The following is a 24,061-nucleotide window of genomic DNA, read 5'->3' as shown; positions in this document are numbered from 1 at the left end:
ATTTTTTTAGAAAAATACTAAATTGTTATATGTATGTTTAATTACCATATTAGTCATTTTTCACATTATGTTCCGAGTTGTTGAACATAATTGATCAAATCAAGATTACTAGTGATCCATATAACTATTTATTATTATTTACTATTACTTTTTGTAAAGATTAATATTTTTATGACTTTTGACTTTTTTTTTTAATTGTAGTATAAAATTATGTTTATGTTTTAGTTGTTTATCAAATATGTTAACAAATTAAAATGAATATAGAAAATTGAAAATTAATAAATTATATTTGATTTTTTTTAGTTTTCATAATATATATATATATATATATATATAGATAGATAGGATGGTTTATAAATGAGAACCATAAGTGAGTATGGAAAGAACCGAGAGGATTACCTGGTGAATGGGGGAGTAGATTATTTTTTAGTTAACATTTACCGGTTGAGATTCGCTTAACAATCTATTTGTTTGTCAAGAATGTTATTTGATAAAGTAAGTAAAAATGGTGGTTCTTGTTGGTAAGTGTCTATTCACTAATTGTTCACTAAACATTCATTATTTATTCTTCTATTTGCCAATTACTTTGGTTAGACAAGAAACTACATTATGTCCTCATTTTATCCCAACTTAAATGTTAACCGAGTTTTTCTTATATCATCTCCCGTCACACCGAATGTTCTACATTACATAAATAATGTTTATTTTATATCAAATTCAGTTTAGATTAAAAGGACTTCAAATTGTTTGAGAAACTATAAAATAAAAGAAAAAAAATCAATGAAGGGTACAAGTGACGTATATCACCACTTCTAATACATGGATCATGGATGTAGTTTTTTTTAATCTATTTTTAATTTTATTTTGTGAAGAGTAGAGACTGCAAGGATTGTGGATTTATTGAAGTTGTTCAGGATCTAAAAACCCTTGAGGATATTTTATTGGACAATATATTTTTTTAATATAGTAATATATGATGTATATGCTATAGTAATAGTCAACCCAACCATCTCCACTTTTTCTTGAAAATAAGATAACAAAATGGTAAAGAGAAAAGGTAGGTAGGTAGGTAGGAATGTCACATATACCACCATTCATAATCAAAATACAATGTACAAATCATAATCATCTACTCCTACAGTTCTACACTGCATATGATGGATATTCGATTTACACTTTTTCCCTTTCCAAAGCATATCATCTGCCAACCCACCACATTTTTAATGTTTCCTCTTTCTGCTGTGCTGCTGGTGGTGGTAGAAACAAGTAAAACAAAACAAACCTTACCACCACCTTTTTTTGGCAATGTCAATGGAAGCATATAATCATATTATTTATAACATACAATTTACATGTAGCTACTTCATCTTTATTGATGGCGGGCAACCAACTCCTCATGTAACCTACTGAACACTAATTTAACAGGAATACAAGCAACTGCTGTGGGCAATGACTCCGGCTTCATCACCCCTTCACCCTCACCTTTCAAATCCATACTCTGCTGCTGACTCCCACCTATTGATGATAGTGTTCTTATTTTCTGACTGCAAGAAGATGAACTGCTTCTCCTTTGTGGCTTTTTTGGGACCTTTCCCGCTCTTCCCTTGTGTGCACTCGCCTTTCCATCTTCTTCATCTACATAATCATGTCTCTCCTCTTCCTCCAATGTTGATAATCGCGGAACCCTACACTTGGCAGTCCTCCTCGCAGTCCTCCATGGTTGAAGAGTTGTGTCATAACCTAATGATTCCGTTCCAAACAACTCATCAGCTGCAGAAAGAATCAAATCAGATGAACCATCTTCTAGGGTTTCTATTGGGATAGGATGACCGACTATTGCCTTCTCATTCAGCTTGCTCATGAGGGAAATCATGGGGACATGTTCTCTCTGATAACCTGATTGCACTTCTACATCAACATCTATCAACATCGACTTCATCCTGCCACCAAATTGGCGGCTGACATATACAGAATCATGGTACTCACCTGACTGCTCCCAGTATCCTTTCAAACAAGGCTGATCATTCCTTGTTAACTCCTCCCAATTGATGATATCATGGCTGCAGTCCAAGTCTCTACGCCTATGTCCAATAGCTTGGTTTCTCAAATTTCTGTCAAATGAATCAGCACCATCAACACCATACATGTCCTCTCCCTTGAAGCTCACCCAGTGGCTAGAACTCATGGAGGCCTTTCTCTCGCTTACATTTGGGTACCTCTTCGTCAAACTGCGACTATTTCTTTTTCCTTTCAGTTGCCATTTGGAGACCGTCACACTGGTCTGTAGGGAATCACCACTGTCATCAGGAAGTCCTGAGTCATCACTCATGCTCTCATGTTCTCCTTGTGCTTCAGATCTTCCAAATGCTTTTGGTATAAATTCAATATGTTCAGCTTCATCTAAAGCACAAATGGAAAATAAAAAAAGTTGGACTTCTGCAGATAGACAACAAGCAATATGAACATCAAGCATAGTTGCAAGCAGCCACTGGGCCTCGGACATCTAAGTGTCAAAAACACATAAAGGAAGCTTTGCAGATAATTATACTATATAGAAACAGAAACACTATTCTACTATTAGTACAAACGAACCCTGAACATCAGACACATTCAAAACAACTGCTGTATTTAAACGATATTTTTGAAGTGGTATTAAAATAAAATAATTTTTTTGGCAACAAGAATAACATTCCTAATGAATCAAACATGCAGTAATGAAAACATATTCACTTGCATTACTTTGAATACAAACCTGTACTTGTAGTAAACACATACTTAAGAATAACTATATTTGGGTATTAATGTAAATACATGACTATCTATCAATATCAAATCTATTCCTAGTCGAATATCATATAAACAATGTTTTGAAAACCTTAAATAAATGGGTAATGATACACAAGCAATTCATTCCACCAAGTCATTAATAAGAAATATGAAAAGTAGAAGTTTTATTCTTAAACAAAACTATACACACAAACATAAAATGTAATATAAATGATGATAAAAAAGATAATTCGTCTGAGAATGTTAGTGCTGATGATATGCATGTTAAAGATAATGATGGTTTCCAAACCATTAAAAGCAAAAAATCTCATCATGCTAAAAAGGACACCCACTCCCCTTTGGAGAGTGGAAAGAACATAAATGATGCTAAAAATGTCCAAAGCGAAGGCTCCTCCTCGCAAGAATTACCGTCGCGTTCAAAAGAAACCCGCCCCCCCAAATAGCTCCCCCCCAGTCTCAAATCCCCCCAGATGGGTTTATCCTCTCCTTCTAGACCTACCTCTCCCCTAGGCCTCCCATCCTTAGCCACCTCCATCCTAAACCTTCAAACCTACCACTCCCCGCCCGGAAGCAAACCAAGGCTCCCTCTCCCTCTTCTAACCGCTTTTATGTTATTGTTGACCCGTCTTTTCCTAAAGACCCTGGGTCCTCGTCTTCCTCCCTCCCTGCCCCCTCTGCTCCTTCTGAGATCGAGGATAATCCCCTTGATTAGGATGACCTCCTTGGCGAGGAAGACATGATTGAGGTTGAATCGGACGATGGTGACACCGCACGATTTCTTACTCATGATCTCACTCCCTCCCTCCCAGGTTAATCCGAAGAACTCTCAGGAGTCTAAGTAGATGGAGTCCACCCCATCCTTTATTGTCCAATGACTTGTTTTGCCTCGTGTCTCTTCCGTGGTCATGCTCTTGTGATGTCCTTTCTGGTCTTGTGAGCTTCTTTGTTCTCCCGGTTTTCTAGGTTCGGTCTAGGGCGTGCCTGTTTTAGTCCCCTTTCCCTGTCTTTGTTGCTTTCCCCCTTTGTTTCCCGGGCTTGGCTCGTCTAGGTCTTTCCCTTGTGGTTGGTTTCTTTCTCTTCCCCTCCCCCCCGGTTCTTTTCCCTCCCTTCCCCTCGAGGTGCCTTGGTTCTAATCTAGTGGATGTGGTTCGCCCCCACCTGAGTGCATATTTTGTCTTGCGTTTTTGGTTTTTTTTTATCTTGATAGGAAAAAAAAAAGTAATATACTTCTTTGACATATAGAAGTTGCATTTTTCAATCTGAAATTTCTATGCAAAATCCAATTTAATGATTTTATGTTGCATCCAATTTAACTTCTAATGAGTCAGGTTCCAGTGGCTAATGGGGACCCATAAAAGTATGGATTCTCCCAGTATCTACTCAAGTTCGGAGGCAGATGGGTTATTGGCAGCTTGGCGCCAACAGGCAGCTAAAAATCAAGTGTTTCAATAATTACATATGCAAGGGGTTGGAGGGGCATTCTCGTTAATAGAGTTGGACGACAGCTCTATTGGAAAAAAATGCATCAGGGCATAGGCAGCTGAGTGAGAGTGGGGACCTGCTAGGGAATTAAGCATGAGTAAGCTTGTTCCCAGGATTACTCCAGCCACTTCTTATTCCTTTACTGACCTTGATTAAATCTCTATGTGGACTTCATTACTGGGGCACATAATCCCAAACGTCATCAGTCATCTGGGCCTTAAATGGTATTCAGCAGATCACCTAGCCTAATCACCCCCATTGTCACTCTCAAACCAAGCTCAGTGAGTTATTTTGGCAACATCTTCTTTTAATTTATTTTTTTGAAGTATATAATATTTATATACGGCAAATGCAACAAATAAACTCACACACCCTCCTCACCTATGGTGAGGTTTGAACCCCTGACCTCCTAKAAGGCCAAGGGCTACGATACCGCTAGGCCAAAGGCCCTTTCGTATCTTATTTTAAGTTAATGGGCACAAAATTACTTATGAAGTCACATATCATCCCAAAGATCATGGTTGCACACAAAAAGGCTCAGCCAATGCATGCAACAGTTTTTGAGAAGCATTCTACAACATTGACAAGAACAATGGCACTCTTGGTTCCTCAGGCATAATCCTCCATACAGCCATGGACATTTTCCTTTCTGAGGTTGTCACCCACATACATACACACTTGCACATGCTTGCAGCTGATCTTCCCGTAGCTGCCGTTCAAGCTGCATTTAGAACCAGCACACTAAACTAGAGATTTTCATATTCTGAAATTTTGAACGAGGATGATGAACTAGAATGAAGTTTTTTGCTGAATCTCAGCATCTTTTGGCTGGAAAATCTGTTAGCTGTAGCTTTCTTTGTCGTGGTTATATCTGTTACATGTCCTTTTATGTCTTTTTAGCATACTGCTTCTCTAACATAAAAAAAAACTGTCCTGTAATTCCTCCGGAATTAATCAAACATGAAATAGAAAATGGAGGTCAAGATATGTCCTCAGGCCAAAAGAAAAGGCATGTAAATTAAATTTCAACCCAGCAAGCATGACCATGATCTTACATTGGTAAAGGAGAAAAACAATGACATCATCTAGAAGAAAAGAAAGCAGAAGCCAACCAGGAATATGATAAAATAGAACCTGAAAGTGCAGCCATTGCATCATATGTGTCTGATATCAGAGATTCAGTGCCAGAAGAATCAGTTTCAGTGTCTTCATTAGATCCAGTAGTGTTCTCTTCATTCAACCCAACAGGAAAGGAGTCATCTCTTTTTTCAGACTTGGGTGTCGAAATTTCCACATGGTCAGGAAGAATTTCTCTATAGTCAAAGCTGTCACCTGATTTTACTGTCATGCCTGGATCATTGCCTCCAATTGCAGGAGGGTCTACAGCTTCTCTCTGTTCCTCCCCTACAAGGGGAGTAGCAGAGCCACCATCATCCTGTAGCTGCAAGGGGTGAATGCGGGGTAACTTTGCACTACTCTGGAGTACCTGAACAAGAGGGCGGCGCCTATCACGCCTCTTACCAATTGATTCCTCCGTATTCCCCTCTTGTGACCTTTTCCTTTTCTCCAACAAACTTTTACTACCAACAGGAATTCTATTTTCTGGTGTAAGACCATGAAGGTCTGCACTAACCCCATCATCAACAACATGCTTATGGGAGCCATTTGAAGCAACCAAGGCAGAAAGTTTATATTTTGAAGGAATAGGACCAACACCAAGGTCTTGCAAGCCTCTCACCCTAGGACGTAGATCTGGGCTTTTATCATCTACATTCAGTTGACTACCACTGTCAACTCTCTGTGCCTGCAAAGGAAGTCCCTTTCTCTTGTCCTCAAGAGACAGATCCATTTTTGAGTTCACATGTTTACCATTGTCACATGAAAATTCTGGAGTTACGGTTGTGTCTTTTCCTACATTTCCTAGTAACTTGTTGCTCAAACCATTAGACTGCACACCTAATTTCCCATATTTCTTTTCCAGCAGTTGTTTCTCAAGTTCAAGAGCATGAAGGATAGCATCTTCCCTACGTGCATACTTCTCTCTCTTCTTTGGAGGCATTCCCTGTGAAGCTTCAGCCCTCTCGATGCAGTCATCAAACTCACCACAGCGAAAGGGTTTAACTCGCTTGGACTTCTCCAGGTTGTACCAATCCCTGTCCATTGTGAAATAGAGCTATTAGGTGCACAAAATACATCAACTGAACGAAAATAATATAATTTCACTCGTACATATTTTTAAGCTCGTCAATTCTTTCTTAAGCAATCAAGGCTGAAGGCCATAGATAACAAAAAAAGATCATATATAAGAATAACAAAAATCTAGTGACTGATAGCTTTGTACAGATGTTATCAAGCTTCATCATCTCTGGTTACAGAAAACAAAGTAAGTCCTTTTTCCTAGGAACTGTGATTGCAATCACCACATGACAATATGAAAGATGAGAGATCTAATAGCAGCAATGGGTTATGGGTGACAGCATCAACAGGTAAAAGAGCTTAGAAACTTAGAGTGACATTTATCATATATGAATGACAGTTGCAATGATCTTCATCTATGGCGTTAGGAGCTCCTGATCTGTGTTCAAGTTGATTTAACAAAAACTGACACTGGCTGTTGCTACCAAACACATCACTTCAAATGACGATCAACCTTTGGACGTTTGGGGGCTTGGTATGCCGATGGACAAAGTCAGAGAACACACAGTTCCTACAAAGTGACATCTAAAAGAGCAGAAGCTCACAAACAGCTTTGCAAGTATACTCAGTACGATCAACATTTTTTGTTATGTAATCTTCCTTTACCAACTTCTGCCACATAACAATGTACCAGACACCCAAGAGTGCAACACCTCCTAGCATTTAGCTAGCATAAAATTGAGAAATTATTTACATCCAGTTAATCAACCCATCAGATATAGAAAATGAATAAGGATTTCAAGATAACAATAGAAGCTACCATCAGAAAATGAGAAATAAGACACCGAGTCAATACTCATTGTTAGGATAAGCATCTGTCTTCTAAATGATATAATTCTTAGTTTCATTTATAGAAAGAGATATGATCTTCAAGAACAATATTAGATGGTGGAATCATATTTGAGTTTTTTCTCAGCAACTCAAGTTTTCTATTGATAGTGTGAAGCCATCACCTTATGTGAGATGAGTGAACTAGCTAGGTGATACCTGGTATTCAACAGGTTCAAATGTGGGAAATTTATACAAAACAAAGGATTTCTCGTGATTTAACCCAGATCATTCTTTTTAAATTGCCAAAAAAATGTTTCCTCCTTAACTAATCAGAACCACAACAGTTTCGTCTTTGTTGGCAGCAATCCAGCATATATAAAGAGAGCATAAAATGAAATGGGGATGTGAATGAATTAGAGGATTTACACACTGGCATCTTTAGAACCACAACAGTTTTGTCTTTGTTGGCAGCAATCCAGCATATATACATGAGATAAAGAAAGCATAAAATGAAATGGGGATGTGAATGAATTAGAGGACTTACACACTGGCATCTTCCCTCCCAAGAAGTTTGACTGGGGTTCCAGATCGGGGAGACATGAGATGAGAAGCAGAGAGCTCGTCAGGACCCAGTATCTTACCCGGCCACCACGACCCATTCCGCCTCCGAACCCAAACGATGGTCCCAACACCGCAATCAACCATACCTGTTTCTGCGTCAGAGCTCTCCATCTCTTCCTTGCCTTTACAAAAAAATACCGTCTTCCTTTTCTATACAGAATGTCTATATATAGTGTGGTTTTTCTACTTTGTCTAAACCTAAACCTGATTGGTCAGTGAGTCTAAGACCAACAAAAAAACGACGAGATTGAAGTTCAACCTCCAGAGAAGAAGAGAGAAAAGTGTTGAGACGGATAAAGGATCCAAAGACGGCCACATTTGGAGGATCCACGGATGGGGATATGTTTTAGGGTTAGGGCTTCCATTTAAATTAGGGGAAATTTCATATGTAGGGATATTGTTTCAAAACAAAATCCGTAGTCGATCAGCAAAAGCATGATTCTACTCCTGGTTCTGGTAGCTGTATGCGTCCTCTGTCTGTAATTTGGTATGTGTGGAGGGAGGAAGACTCGCCGGTGTTGACTCGCCGATTTAACAGAGAGAGAGAGAGAGAGAGAGAGAAATAGAGACTGTATGTATGTATGTATGTATGTATTCACCTTCACGCGGAGACAATAACACGACACGTTTTTTTCTTCTTAAAATCAGTTTTATTCATGATCTCGAACCACGACATCTAAATTATTTTCTTCTTTTTTCTCTCTCGTTTTTTGAACTTTGACATGATGAATCTGTGGATTTCTCATTCAAAATATTAATACAAAGAAAAATGATTAATATTTTCAGTTTTGCAAATTTTATTTCCTAATAATATTACTTGTATTATTTAATTCGTCATGAAATAAAATAGAATCAGCAAAATTAAACACAGAAGACTTCAAGTTGAAATAGAAATTGGTATGGAAAGATTCAAGTCCACAAGAATCAGCAAAATCAAATTCTCATTAAGTTTTTCAAACCCAAGCTGAATTTGTTATATTTTGAAAATATATATTTCTTGATAGAATCCATTTTATAAATATATGTAAATTTATAAAAATTAAACACCATTGGATGCAGGGTTATATGTAAGTGGAGTGGGTTTTAACGTAAAATCATAGCAACAACAGGTGAGTGAACATTAATAATACAAGGGTAAAACCTTTTTACACATATCTTCGTGAATAAGCCAATAAAAATTCAAATCAAGTTTGTTTCCATTGCAGCAAACTTGTGTTGTGGTTTATGTACATGGATAAAATGTTAGAAATTGTATTAAAAAAATCCTGATCCCTTAAAGATCTTAGTACACCCATTTACATAATATGTACACATATTCCCAAATCACAACATTTATCGAACTCTGACTTCAATAACATCCCCATCTTTAAGCTCCGTGTTAGGCAACACAACCTGGCCATTTACAGAAACCAGCTTGCCCTCGAGTCCGACCCTGGTGGCAGCATCTGCAGCCGTACTCCCACTTCTCAATCTAACTATCTCACCATCTGGCCAACACACGACTGCTATTTCCCCGAGAGGAACCACATTAGCGAGCTTTGGTTGTTGGAAACCTGCTTCAGATCGCAATTGTTCCTCCCATTGAAGCATTGTCCTCAGTAGGAGCACCTAAATTTATATAACATCTATTTTTTAAAACCTGAGCCAACACAAAATGATCCACAGCACAATTGTGAATTTTAGCAGAATCTGATGATGCAGAGCAACTTGATGTGTCATGACCCATTTCCAGCAATGAAAATATGATGCATGTATCAACATACCTTATTGTTGATGCCAGCTTCCATGGGGGTAGACCAACCAGAACTCAAAGCTGACCTCTCAGAGGAACTCGAGTTCAATGACACAGAATCAAGCTGTTTCCCCTCTGACACAGCAGACAATACATTCCAGTATTCAATTTCTTCTGATTCAGATAAATCAATTACTTGAATGAATGTCGGCAGTAGGCGCTGAAATTGATCTTGCTGCACAGCATGGACTGCTATTAAAATCCAAATATCTCATTAATGCATGGGTCAAAGTTAGTCATTGTCATATAACAACTTTCAGTATCATTTTGTAAGCAACATATGAATGAACAAGGCAAAGAATAACGATAAGAGAAGGATCACACAAGAAAAGACTTGAAAGAAATCACCCAGCAACACAGATCAGCAATGGATCACTGGTTCTCGATTCCAGTAACCCTAATATGTCCTTTGCTATGGTCTAGTAGCTACACAGCACCATGTTTACCTCCCAACTGTTCTAAATACAATCTATATGGTTGGGCACTCCCTTTCACTGCCATCTTAGATGATGTAACTATTCAAAACCATAATCAGAGATCTGTTTTGGCAAGGTCCAAAGTTCAGGACTGTAGATCTACAACCACCTTTGAATGAACAAGATGCAGAGCATACCATCTAATCACATAAATATTGGGCATTAGTATCAAAGTTTCCTTTTATTCATGTCGGTTGCATAAAACCAATTTACTGCTGCTACCTCTAAGTACAGCTCCAAAAACTCAACTATCTGTGCCACAAACAATAAGTTTACCAGATCACAGTAATCAAGACCTAACATTTCCCCTAAATTTGTAAATGAAGTCACCAACAAACAATAGGAGATCTTTTGTCATTCACTCTATGTGACTGCCCAAGATCGGGGGATCCAAGATAAGCTAAAACAATAGAGACGTTCTTATCTGACATCTATCCTCTTTTTTTCCTGAGAAAGAGAAGAATGCTAATCAAATAGCAAGAAAAGTTCAGGTGGAGGTTTACTTAGGGATGTTATTGATTTGGTCATTGTTGCTTATTCATGGTTGTGTGATCAAAGCAGATCCATTTTGCTGTAGCAAAAATTATTTGCTGGTGTACATATTGCCGAGGACACAAATCCAGAAGTGAACACTACGGAGTGTGATCCATGGATTGCTTAGATGGTCTTATGACATTCCCATGGATAGCGTGTACATAGCATGGCATATAGAAGCTTTAATGTCAGATATTTATTAGATACAACATATTTATAAAGAAAGCAATGAACATGCTGGCAGATCAGTTGTGTGGGATCATAGTCTTATGATGGTAGAGATGTTTTGCCATCCCTCATTCTTTGCCTAGGGGTATTTCAAAGTTTTGCAAGAGGATGTTCAGGTCTTGCCACTTCACGTTTTTGTTGTACAAAGGTTATTCTTGTATAATGGCTCCGGTTGCCACTTCGTCTTTTTACCTTTTCTGTAATGGAGCAAAACCATCTTGTCACTGGGTTTCTATTAATAACACCACCTATGTGCTAGATTGTTAAGGTGAGTGACTGAGCCATGGTGCATTTTAAGCATCGTTTTTGTCATTAAGAAACTATAGATTAGAAAAGGAAAATTATATGAAAACTTTAAAAGCTCGTGTTCATACACTTGCTCGGTGTCGCATTGTTCCATGGGTGAACTCTAGAAGCAGTAGAAAGCAACAAGAAAAAAAGAACATTACACATACCTTATGGTACATGCCATCACGACAGAGTGTATACTTCTCCAAGCAGGTACACCAATCCCCATGCCCTGGTTCAAACCACCATTCATCTGATACCTGAAAATAATTTGACACCTAGGAAGTTGGCTGAATATGTTCTCCATTCAAAATATACCAATGTTACAGAGCTGTATAATTACCAGATAGCATGATGCCTTTTAACAAATACATGACAGAGAATTCATAACTAAGTTATAGAGAAGTCACGTATAGCCCCTCTTCAATGGAAGAACGTGGAAAAGGAAAATGTTGGGTCCTAAAGAATTTTACAGCAATTTATTTTTGTGTATTATAGCATACGCTCCATATGAACTCTAAATCATAAGTTCAGGAGAGATAATCAACCATCATCATAAAGTATATAAGATACAGAAATTTCTCCAAGAAATTTTACACGAAATTTTCCATGTAATTCAAAAGAAACTTCAAGAGAAAGGGGATCAGAAACACAAGCCACATGAAGTGAATCACTACAATAAATCCTTTGAAGTGGGGTAATTTCTAAAATTTTATATAACACAAAAAGTTGGCATATATATTCAACCTTTTTGTACAATCTTGCATAAGCCTCCCACCGCTTTCTTTGAGAAGAAGATCTTCTGTCTGCAACTGCTTCAGAAGCAGCGAGTACAAAGCTCGCAGCCACGAGCAGATCTCTTCCATCCTCATCCACTCTGGTTGCAAGTGTCATCACACAAGCTATTGAATATAAATCTAATCATGCAATAAGCATTAATCAAAGAAGAAATACCTGACAATAACTGCAGCAAGTAAATGACTTCCTTCAACCCTAAGGACCGGATGTCCTGCTTTTAAGGAACTGTACTTCTGAAACACATGATCATCAAGTGGAGTTTTATCTTCCAGGTCATTGGAGAGATATGAGGATGATGTTATTTCGGAACCAATTACACTGCTCTTGGCAGGCAACTTATTACCAACTTCTTTATAAAGCCAATGGGCAGCGACTCCATGCTCCGCATATTCATGCATGCTCTGAAAATACGAGGTAAATGCTAGTGTTAGCTACTTAACTGCTTTACAAAACACTTGTCCACTCAATATATCATATTGTATACCTGTGTTCTTATTTGGACTTCCAAGGGTGTGTTTTCTGGACCATGCACTGCCGTGTGCAGAGACTGGGATTATAAGATAAAGAGTCAGAATTTGTGGGGAATGAGTAGAAGATATTGGAAAGTGCGTAGGTTACTCATGCTGATAGATTCATATGTATAATGTAACACCCCAATAAATGCCAAGTCAAAGCCCAAGGACCAGTTGTGTATTAGATGAAAGTGGTTGAGAGGAACACAGTTATGTGCATAATTGGAGACCAGATGAAGAAACTACTGGTCAGTTGTTGCTCTCTCATTGAAAACAATAAATCAATAAAGAAAAACTCGAAGAGTTGGAGCTTATGGAAGTAGAAAAGAAGCAAAAGTCATCCGGTGAGTTCAGAGACAAACTCAAGCTAAGAATTCATCCCAGTCTTCTGTTATAGTATATGGTCAGTGGTGTGACATGTTCCAGATGAGTTTGGTATGAAAATGACATGAAATCAGAGGCCATAAGACCATCAAAATTTGATGAAAGTAGTAGTCTTGGTGTTACTGATGAAATCAGTGAACTGAGAACACAAATTGAGGCATGATTGTTTCAGTGTCTTATGAAGTAAGAATGCCTGTCAGTAGTGTCCCAACAAACAAGTAAAATCAAGTTAGAAATGAGCCTTTATGCATTTTGGTCACCAAGTAATGCACATAATTTAAGCCATGTGAGCTCAAGCTCGAATTCAAGGTCACATCGGCTGGTCCGTGTGCAACTCGCGAGCTCGCATAGCGTAAGCGAGTTAGAATTGGAAAGCGGCCTTCAGCTCGAGCAGAAAGTCGTGTCGACTTCTGAAGAATATGATTTGACAAGATCAGTATAGAAAGCATTTAGCTCACATGTGCTTAATGACCAGTGTAAGTGATTAGAGAATTCATGACTTATGTAGGTAGCTTCCACAGGGAATCGGATTTACCAACATGGACCAGATGGGAGTTTCATGTGATTTCAAACTGGATTACGTATTATATACATGTTTCAGTATTTTCAGACCTATTTACAGTATTTTTAGATATGTTCAGTGTTCGCGGTCATTGTACTTGGTTGGTTCAGTTGTATTAGTTGGACCCAACCATGTCATTAAGTAATGAGATCTCAATTGTACAGTGTTCAATCTTTCATTGCAGGTGTGCAAGTTGCTCAATATGAAATGCATAACATTTTTTGCTATGTGCTAGCCATTGTGTAATCAGATGTTATATGCTATTTGTTCCAGTTCAGTTTTGTTGCTCAAATATATGTCGGCACTTAAATACTATGTTTTGAAATGAAATTTGTTAAGTTGTTATTCTGTATAAAACCAAGACCTCACTTAACGTAAAGCTAATATTAGTATGCATCTAAGGAGCCGCAGTAAAATAAGGAGGCATTATGATCTCCTCGGGTAGAAGGAGGCATTGTTGAAGGCAAAAATTCAACAACAAAAATATAAACTCTTATTTAGTTAACCCAATTACTGAACTAAATAACCCGAAACTGATTAAACCGGACCTTATTCGGTTCGATTATCGGGTAGTTTGGAAAAGAAGTTGAAAAACCAAATAACACAAACTGAACAACCCTAAAGCCAATTTAACCAGTCGAATAACACCAGGCCCTACCAATGGTACTAATCCTCGTCAAGTATTTTCATGACCGAATCTTGAAGCCTAATAAAACACAACATAGAGCAACAACTCCCTGATTCTAGCCCAAATGACAACTTATCACCCCCTCATCAAGGAGCAAGAGAGACATTCCATCTATACTGATCAGTTGAGCCGTTCTTTAAATAGAGAATTGACTTGTCTGTTAGTGTTCACTAGAACAAGCAAAAAGCGTAAATTATGTAAATAAAAAAAATGGTGCTCCATAATTTCTATTAATTTTTATGAAGCAGGAGCTGATTGATTTTAAGAAAATTACTGAAGGGGTCTTGATATAAAGCTGACATATCACAGAACTTCACTGAGAAAATAACAAATAACAGGGTGTGGCATTCCAAGAAGGTGATAAATATACTGAGAAAGAAACTTAACCTGATATCCACTTGGCTTTGGATTGACAATGTAATCATCAAACTCGCCATCAATTGGTGTCCAAAGCCTGCAGAAAGCAAATGAAAAGGTGAACATCTAAAACCAGTAGCAGTGTGTGGTTAGACATGCTAATTATTTATAAACCTGTGTATGATATTTAGAAGACTGTAACAACATCGAACAGCTTGTCCATTTAATGTTCCACTTTTATCGCCAACAATTACTCTCAGCGCACGTGCATCATATACTTTATCGATACTGACATCTTTACGATTCATCTGAGAAAAGGAAAAAGAATGTTAGCAAATAAGCCAACATTGGGCATCAAACAAGAAACTTTGACGGTGCATATACATGAACCGAACTGAATCATGTATGATACTACCTCCTATGATTAATGAGCCAAAGAATGAAAAAGATTCAAAGAACAGGAAGGGTCCATCAGGGATAGCAAAGTTTCCTAAAAGGCCCATCTCCTACATATTAATAACTCAAGTGCATGTCCCCAAGTTTTAATTGTTCCAGATTGGATGATTTTGATCCCCCAAGGTTACCCCTAGGCAGCGAACTGGAACAAGCAACCTCAAGGTTACACCTTGGAATAATGCATTATCCCAGGCCTCATGGTTACCTAATTCTTACATCCAACAAAGGAAATATGGACATCAATTATACCTTGCTGTAGATGCTGTACAAACTTTTTAGGCGGCTAGATAAGGTTACTTCCATTCCAGGAACATAGCTGCAAATGTAAGAATGACAACAAAGTCAAGGTGGGGTAAACAAGACTAAAGGCTAAAGATCTATCTCACATGATCTTACGAGGTTGATATAAACAACTCGCGTTCCAGTTCTTCCTCACAAACAGCCAGAGATGCTAGGGCAATTCCAGCATCCCTCACAACTTTTGGTTTTGTTTGGACCTCTGCGCATGACCCAAGATCTTGAATATATTTAACACGCTTTCTTCGATCAAGTAGGAGATCAAATGGAAGAACAGCTTGCAAAAGATCCTGCAGGTTGAAAAGGAGTCACCAACTTGATATCCTAAACATATCTAATGGAGCATCAAACACCCCATGTCCAAGTGGAATTAAACAAAAGTAGTAAATCACACAAGTTCAATCAGTTTACCAATTGAAAGAAGAAACAATAACACAGAAGAACACATGAGATCGGTATGGATGGGACACAGATACTAGATACAAACTTTGGGGAAATTTTCTCTCTTTTCTATGTAGTCCAATCTTGTTTTCTGAAAGGCCACTGTTCCTATCTTACAAATAAGAAATGGAGCATTGGATACAGAACTTATTATGTTTCCACCATACACCAGTATGTGAATAGTTCATGAAAGCAAATCATCCTATTTATTCTAACAGACCAGACTATTTTCCTACAGAGACCAAAAAGAACCAGCTGGACACTTTAGTGTGTATTACAAATATTGATATCCCAGATAAGCTTTCTTTAAATTTTTCAATTTAATGATCTTATCCTTTCCTTATTTAAGAGATAAGGTTAATGCCCTGCAAATGTAACAGGTGCTTAGCTCCATCCCAATCACTATAGCTAACTTACCTTCATGCTTACTATGACATCATCTATTGATGCTTCATACTCGGGAGTTAAGCTCTTTCTGTCTGGTTCTGCATTTAAGATGCTTTTGGCAGATAGTCTTCTCAGGTTGCCTACCCTGCTGCTGGGTGTCCACATGGAGGCCAGGTCAGATCGCATCTGGCGGAAGATCTGAGGCTGCCACAGTACTGATATTAGTTACAAGGTCATTTAGAACATTACTTATATCCTTCAAACTCTATAAAGGAACACTTAAACATAGGTATGAAACAGAATGTACATGCTATCATGCATAAGAATACATTCATGATCCATCATCATTAAATTAGCTTTATAGCAGAAATACCACTGACCTGAAGAACAGCAAAGCAGAGGTCTTCAAGTTCAGCTTTTAAAGCCCAAAGGCCCAATCTTGATGCAAGAGAGCACCAAATGACCAAAGTCTCCTGTGCTACAGCTTTAGCCTTGGCCGAGGGTAGAGCATAACTGCAAGCAAGAGAGAGTGTGTTACAACCAAAGCAATGCGCTTTGACTGAGGGAAGTAATACACTTAGTACAGTGAAATTCCCTAATGGAAATAAAATCAACGAAATTTGAGATGGAAAGAATAGAAATAATTCTCTCTAATTCATGATGCAAAGAAAGTAAATATAGAAACAAGTCATACATGGTTCTCATGTTGTGTAGACGGTCTGCAAGCTTGATGAGCACCACACGTGGATCGTCAACCATGCCCAAGAGCATCACTCTTAAATTATTTGCCTACAATTAGTAATTCAAGCTATTGTATATAAAGCATCTCACCTAAACGACAGATCATAAATCATTCAGAAACACGAAGATTTAAAAGCATACTAGATCTGCCACTTGAATGTTTAAGATTATTTTTTGGTCGGAAGAGCACACTTGCTGAAGCTTTTGTTTCTCTCCATTTTCTTCTGGTTATTGTTATTCTTAAGTGTAAGATATCATACTCGTATAGCAGCTCTTAAAACAACTTTCTGCCCCAGAAACCTTGAATTCATCAATTTTTTCAAGAATAAGGTGAAAGCAAATGGCTTAGGGTTGAGACTATCTTCAAGTTCATACAAAGTTCAAACACCTCTATCGGTGGCTTTTACTTGCCAGTTCCCAAAAAGGGCTTTCATGTCACCCTATCTACCTCAGTTGTAGACTTGTAGTTCATCCCTATATCCACCACATGTTCTTCGGACAACATGGATTTGGTGTTTATCACAAAGGTTTTATGTTTTGATGCAGCTTGGCATTATCAATATATTGCAAGCACAATGGAATACCTCTTCATAGCCAAGGGTAGCCTGCTTCACATTTACCCTGCGGTGTCTTCGTAACAACTGCAGGCATATAGCAATTATATCATTACTGACGGCAATTTTCACCAATCATGCAGGAAGACCAATCACTTCTAAGTAGTGGCTATATGACATTGACAGAAGCATGAAAATGTTCAGCTTCCACTTCATGCTTAAATGTAGAATCACCATAAACCATTTCTACTTCTGTACCTGATTGATATAACTCAACCTGGACACACCAGCTACCAGTTTTGCTATATCTTCACCAAACTCTCTCTCTATGCTGTACAAGCTTTCACATGTATCATCAACTACATCATGTAGTATGCCAGAAATGACTGTATCAACAGCCTGCAGCAAGATTGCCATTTGAACACTTCAATAAGTGATAATAGGAATATTCATTTGAGCTGCATGATTCTGCTATAATTGGATGATGGATAGATGTAAGATATTACTCTCTCAAAAAAAAATCTACTTTTGAATAATAAAAGTGTAAACCTAACATAGTTGATGGACAACAGGTGAATATTCATGTACTACCCCTTGTTCGTCCTGAGGGACGAACGAGGGTAGGTTAGCCAAAAGATGGTTATTGGTTCAAACTTCAAAGACATAAGGTGACTTTGCTTTTTCAGGGTAAGAAGGGTAAAGAAAATGCCTTGAGCCAATGTTCAAGTATCAGGCTCTACGGCACTAAAGTAAGACTGAGATAAATGTTTTAATTTGTTAGCTCCAAATGTCTACTTTGTATTACTTCTCTCATAGTTTAATTCCTTTAGCAATTTTTTCTCCATGATGTAAATAACTCTAAATGAATTTTGAATTTAAAGAGTAATCCATTTGACACCTCTTTTTATAGACTGAGGCAGTACAAAGAAGACAAAAGAATAGCTCACCTTTTTCCCAGTTGAAGGAACTAGGACAGCTAAGATTTTTGCTGTATTGATACAGTGGGTTAAATATGCCTCTCCTGTTTTCCGAAGCTGACCATGATGAGCTTTCCTTGCAAATGCAATTGCCTTCTGCACCTGTCTTCACAGATTTAGAATCTTTAGGCACTACGAGAGCATGTTATATGAAGACAACAGACACTACAGGTAGGGATGGTAAACCTTTGGGTCATCAAATACGGGGTATCCAGTAACATCCACTCCATCGAGTATTAAGGAACCTGCAAATTGACTAATTCAAGCAGTAGATAACAAAGACTGAATATAGATTGCATACTTTAGTATATCTGGCAGTAACATGAGCAACCAAACTCATGTAAAGTGTATATCAGATCTGATAACATGATTAACATCTTACATACGAAAAACAAACAAACGCTATAAACGATTCCAGTGATGGTCTCTGTCTTATGGTCTAATACAGACAAAACTTTCTATCACGAGGAGAAAGATTGATTACCGGCAAACCAATATGGAATAACCTTACAGGCAATTCAAGGTTCCACCAGAGAATTTATGAATCCACACTCCAACATTTGGGAAATTGATGAGATACGCATCAACTTTTGCAGTCTAGCTTGGTATATTTAAATGAAAAACAATATGATATACCGAACAAATTGAATACTAATATTGATCTATTTTTGTTCCTTGGTGTAATGTGTAACGTAATGATCTGATTTCTTTTTCTAAACTTTGGTTAAGCATCAATTCTGAAGTTCGAAGGTAGCCTTTTATTATACCGTTAAATTAGTAGTGGTACAAGTAGTTACTGCATAGAGCATACAAGTAGGTATTCCATATGCTTAACTATAAATAACTCGTCAGATCCAGTAGGTGAGTCATTCTGTTTGTTAAACACCTTTTGGGTGTGGGTCATGTGGAGAGATTCTGGCCTCTCGAAAGCCAGAAAACCCCCCTTTGTAAGCATTTGATTGGTAAGAAGCATTCATTTCCTTTTATTTAATCTTTGATTTTCTGGGTGTACATCAATTGGTACCAGAGCGAGATCGAACCTGCAGTGTTTTGCATGGAAAAGAATCGGAGGATGGCATCAGTTCTGTTCATAAGGGCATGAAATCGTTGGAGGAGGATATGGAAATCGTGAATAAGATGATGGACAAACTACTCAAACTTTATGGTAGGCCGAGGGAGATGAAGGCCACAAGTTCTGAGCCGCTGAGGAAGAACACCAGATCTGAGGCAGAAAAGAATGTTCCCGATGTTAAGAGGGAAGGAAGGGTTGGGTCAGGCCACTACCAACTCGAGCCGTTACAGCCGCCACCACCACCCTCACCCTCGTTGTCACAGCCCACCCTTTCATCACCGACATTTTTGTCATCAATCGACACAAAGGCCACCGAAAGAATGATTTGGAACGGAGGACGGCATCGATCTGGAACGGAGATGTCAACAATGGCCGCTTCAGTTATTCTACCACAGCCCAAGCCCAATCCAACGATTTCAACTTGGCCCAAGCTTGTGGTGACGAGCCTTATCCTCTACAAACTCAGAATCGTTAACGGCATACGAGGGAGATTGGTTGGCCCGCGATCATCAAAAACTGCCACCACCGCTATTGCCACCGTCATTGTTCAATCTTCACCTTTTCTCTTCAATTCCTTGTTCGACTGGGGAGGCAAGGACTTTGTACGATTGTTCTTCATTTTTTAGTTCAATCATGTTATAGTATGAACATCGCCTGTCCAACTCATACTAATTGGAGGCCTGGATGGTCGCTCAATGTGACCCAATTCCAATTCCAGGGGCATCAAAATTCGGACGATCTAGGCATATGGCGGATTTTACTGAAGAATCATATCATATTGAAGCTTCCATTCTTGAATGCTCGACACTCAACCATCAAGGTTTTGGCCCTTACTCCCATGACCCTCTTTTTACTATCACCTCAAATGCTTTCAATCCCCACCAGAGCGCCAAGAAGCAACAACTCAACCATCTTGGGTATGTTGACCTAGTGACATTTATGGTAGACCCCTATCACAAAGATATGGGAAACCGCTTTTCTTCTGACGTGGAATGTCGATCCGTGGTTCCCCTTGCTCTTGCAAATCAAGCATTTTATGGTTATTACAAAGAGAGGCATGCAAGAAGCAGCATAACCCATTCACATTTTGGTTCCATGGGGGAATCTTCAGCCGTGTACATCATTAGCTAACCAGTCCCTTGAGGTTGTTGAAACCTGGGTAGTACCGGATTGTCAAAGGGAAGATGAGGGGTCTATAAGTGTGGTAAATGAAACAAAGAAAATCAGACCACTTTCAGAATCAAATGGTGGGTTGCAAGATGGCTTTACTGAGTTTGTGGAAGAACATATTACCTTCGGTGAATTGGATGAATTAAAACCAAGCCTCAACAACAGAGGAACCCAACCCCTGTCTATCTCAGAAGTCGTTGCAACTGAGAGTGAGCCAACAAATCTGAAGCACAATCTAGACCCACTTTCAGTCAGAATCTATCAAAAACTCTTGAATTGTGACATTGGAGGGAAGAAGGGAAAAATGAACTGTGTCTAAGTAATGTTGGTATTTGTAGGAACTGTGAAGTGGCAGAAAAGCATGTTGAACTACAAACAAAATCCTTGGCCTTTGGTTCTACAGGAAACAACGCTGCTACTATCCATAGAAAAATCTCATGCCACACCCCCCTGATGGACCTCATTACTGCACCTACCGTTACACTCTCCACCCTCCTTATTGGAGTCGTCATTATTTTTCCCCTGCGAACGTGCTCAAACGGCCAAACCACCACAATCTTACTTAAATTCCATGTGATGAGTGCAACTCATAGCTCTGCCCAATGGACCTCTTTGGTATCCGGTCCAGCATGGTCCATCCATAGGTCCGTCTCAGCATCCTTATTTTCTGTAACTTATAACTTCTTCTCGTGTTCCTTTTTTATTATGCAACACTCAAACCCGTACAACATAATTGGTTTGATGGTCACCTACAAATTTGCCCTTCATTTTCAGTTTTAACCGAGCCTTTCTTTCCCACAACACTCCCGTGGCATCCCTCCACTTTAATCACACTGCCTTTATACGGTGCACAACATAGTAGTCGACCCATCCACCCTTCTGCATTAAAGATGCATTAAAAAGACTAGGTACTTAAAATTGTTTGTTTGAGGTACAATTTGCTTCCCCAATGTCAACCTTAACTCCCTCATCAATACACTCTCCGTTGAACTTGCACCATAGGGATTTGCTCTCAAAGGGGTTGATGTGTGCGTCTTCTCATTCTGGTGTCGCCCTCCACTGCTCCTACTTCGGGTTCGCCTCTTTCCTCGTTTTTGTTACCAACATAATGTCATCAGCAAATAACATACACCATGGGACACTCCTTTCCCGCAAGAAATCTCACCTAAAATCACCGCAAAGAGGAAAAGACTTGGTGTGGATCCCTGGTGCAGAATCTCCACTGGAAAAAAAAAACTAAGTGGGGTCATTTATCTTACGTGCATATCCTGAATTGCCCTGAATACATCAATGGTACCCGTCTAACCTCCAAGCTCTCCCAATTGCTTCACAGGATATGCTAGCATATGCCTTCTCCAAATCTATGAACACCATGTACAAATCCTTGCTACGTTTCCTATATTATCTCAACTACATATCTTGAATTACCCTGACATACATCCATAATACTTGTCTAACCTCCCAGCTTCCCCAAATTGCTTCGCAGGGTATGCTAGCATAGGCCTTCCCCAAGTCTATGAACACCATGTGCAAATCCTTACCACATTTCCTACATTTCTCCATCAGACGTCTTTGGAGGTGGATTGTCTCACTCGTCGACCTACCTGGCACAAACCTGAATTGGTTCTTTGTCACCGAGACTAATCACTTTCTCTCTCATACATAGTTTCATTCAGCAAAAGTTGTCGCAACTCAAACCATTGCCTTTATTCTTATAGAGCAACATTACCACCAAGTCTTGAGGATGCTGACATTCTTGAGGATGACGTTAAAGACTCGTAGAGTTTCATCACCCACTATACTCCCGCTTCCCCCGGGGCACCACCACGCCTCAACGTGAATTCGTTAGGGCCTATGGTCCTATCTTTCCCCATCTTCCTTGATGCCCTCTTCACTTCTCCCTTGCTATTCTTTTACAAAAACAATAATTACGTGGCAAATTGTTGCCCCGTCTGCTTCCACACCCCCCTCCCCTGTTCTCTTTAAGAAATAAGTGACAATGCAACTTTGCATATGAAAACTCCCAAGGCACTTTGACGCTAACTTGTAAAAGAAATCACAAGCAATATAGGAACACCTAGAAACATATGATTTATTCGGTGGAGGAGGCTAGGCTGGCCGGTGCGAACGCCCCCTTGTAAAATCATAAATTAAAAAAAAATATGGGCATTTCACCTCGAAATACGAAATTGTACTTGATGATTCCTCTCACATTACGACCTTTACCACAATGATGTTGTCCATAGATCAAATTATTTCGTAGATTGGACTTCACTTGACTGGCTACGGTTCATATCCGATTTGAGCTATGGACGAATATGCAAGCATATGTTTCATGCTGGTTGTTTGAGCAATAGTACTTAGTACCGGTGCCGCGGAAAGTATTTTTACCGTGTTATTCGTTCCTTATATAATATCTATTCTTCAAAAGATGGAATCAACTAAAATAGAGAAGATCCATTCTCATATATTTGAAAGCCTCAAGATTATCGCACCTCATGGTAAAAAGTTAAAACATAAATCGAAGAAAAAAGAAAGAAAAGGAACAAAATTTCACCAGGTTGTTCCTCAACTTTAGGCCATAAAAAATCAACCTTGGTAGATAGACAAGCTCCGGATGCAATTGCGACGGCGGTGACAGCGACTTGGGTAATAGCCGACGTTACTGCCCCATGGAGAGAACCGGACCCAGCGGCGGCGGCGGCAGCGATTACATTTCCTGAGGTCAAGACCGTACTTAAGGACGAGGAAACCGCGAATTTGGGGACAATTTGGTCCAGCATACACCGGAATCTCGTCGTGCTGCGAAGAAGATAATTCCTTTTTGGAACTAAAGAGTGGTAATTAGAGTTTCTGACGAGGATTAAAGAGCTTCTGCGACCAAACAACATCGTAGTAGTCTCGCATGAATACATCTGCAGATGCGGGTAAAATCACATGGGAACTGTATCAGTTTAACATCAAAGTAAAGGAGACATTCTTCTGATTTGGATTCGGGTTCAGGTTCGGGTTCGTTACAGTGTATATGATCAGAAAATGTGAATTGAACTTTGTGTGGTCTAGTTTTGTTTCGTCTCTTTCAAGTTCAAGGTTCTGGATTTTACACGCCCATTGACACGGGGTAAAATATAGTTGTTGCCAATCAACCATCCTATTTTAGAGATATAACCATTTGAGTCCTTTAAAGTCATTTGTCCTTCGACAAGGTGGGAGAGCATAGGATAAAATAAGGTTTTTTTTTTTTTGTTCTATCAAAATAGATGGAACAAGAATGAGACATAAACTAAGATATTACTAATTTATCCTAGTTTAATACTAGAAGAGTACTCGCGCAATGCAGCGAGATACATCGTGTTTTTAATATTTCATTTTAWTHKTTRTCTCAGTHGATGTTATAATATGACTTTATATGATTTTGAGAAAGCGATGATGTTTTTATTTTTGAATAAAATATATGTTTGACGATATCATAAAAATTTGACAAAAATAT

General features: G+C 38.8%; 2 protein-coding genes across 13 annotated transcripts; both read right to left on the bottom strand.

The window, feature by feature from the left end:
* Nucleotides 1-1,047: 1,047 nt before the first annotated feature.
* LOC112502164 (uncharacterized protein At1g51745-like) lies at nt 1,048-8,408 on the bottom strand. 3 transcript variants are annotated; one of them, XM_025106004.1, is made up of 4 exons: nt 7,781-8,408; nt 5,404-6,422; nt 1,987-2,400; nt 1,048-1,896 (listed from the first exon to the last, which is right to left on the bottom strand). In XM_025106004.1, exons 1-4 carry the CDS (start codon nt 7,966-7,968, stop codon nt 1,370-1,372), a joined length of 2,148 nt encoding a protein of 715 aa, XP_024961772.1. In that variant the 5' UTR covers nt 7,969-8,408; the 3' UTR covers nt 1,048-1,369. The 3 variants fall into 3 exon arrangements, with proteins under 3 accessions (XP_024961772.1, XP_024961773.1, XP_024961771.1); XM_025106005.1 differs by having other exon boundaries at nt 1,048-1,770; XM_025106003.1 differs by having other exon boundaries at nt 1,048-2,400.
* A 610-nt stretch (nt 8,409-9,018) lies between these two features.
* Nucleotides 9,019-23,669, bottom strand: LOC112502161. 10 transcript variants are annotated; one of them, XM_025105992.1, is made up of 18 exons: nt 23,129-23,669; nt 18,516-18,574; nt 18,300-18,431; nt 17,611-17,751; nt 17,383-17,439; nt 16,752-16,846; nt 16,438-16,570; nt 16,088-16,261; nt 15,329-15,519; nt 15,182-15,248; nt 14,651-14,784; nt 14,507-14,573; nt 12,458-12,520; nt 12,130-12,374; nt 11,923-12,052; nt 11,343-11,435; nt 9,621-9,824; nt 9,019-9,465 (listed from the first exon to the last, which is right to left on the bottom strand). In XM_025105992.1, exons 1-18 carry the CDS (start codon nt 23,484-23,486, stop codon nt 9,190-9,192), a joined length of 2,619 nt encoding a protein of 872 aa, XP_024961760.1. In that variant the 5' UTR covers nt 23,487-23,669; the 3' UTR covers nt 9,019-9,189. The 10 variants fall into 10 exon arrangements, 8 of the variants coding, with proteins under 8 accessions (XP_024961760.1, XP_024961761.1, XP_024961766.1 ...); XM_025105993.1 differs by having other exon boundaries at nt 16,088-16,255; XM_025105998.1 differs by having other exon boundaries at nt 18,300-18,435; nt 23,129-23,203.
* Nucleotides 23,670-24,061: the final 392 nt, after the last annotated feature.

This window comes from Cynara cardunculus, unplaced genomic scaffold (genome assembly GCF_001531365.2).
Source record: "Cynara cardunculus var. scolymus isolate 2C unplaced genomic scaffold, CcrdV1 Un_Scaffold_1001, whole genome shotgun sequence".
Lineage (NCBI taxonomy): Eukaryota > Viridiplantae > Streptophyta > Magnoliopsida > Asterales > Asteraceae > Cynara > Cynara cardunculus.
Note: the sequence above shows the minus strand (reverse complement) of the source record. Positions and strands in the feature narration are given on the sequence as shown.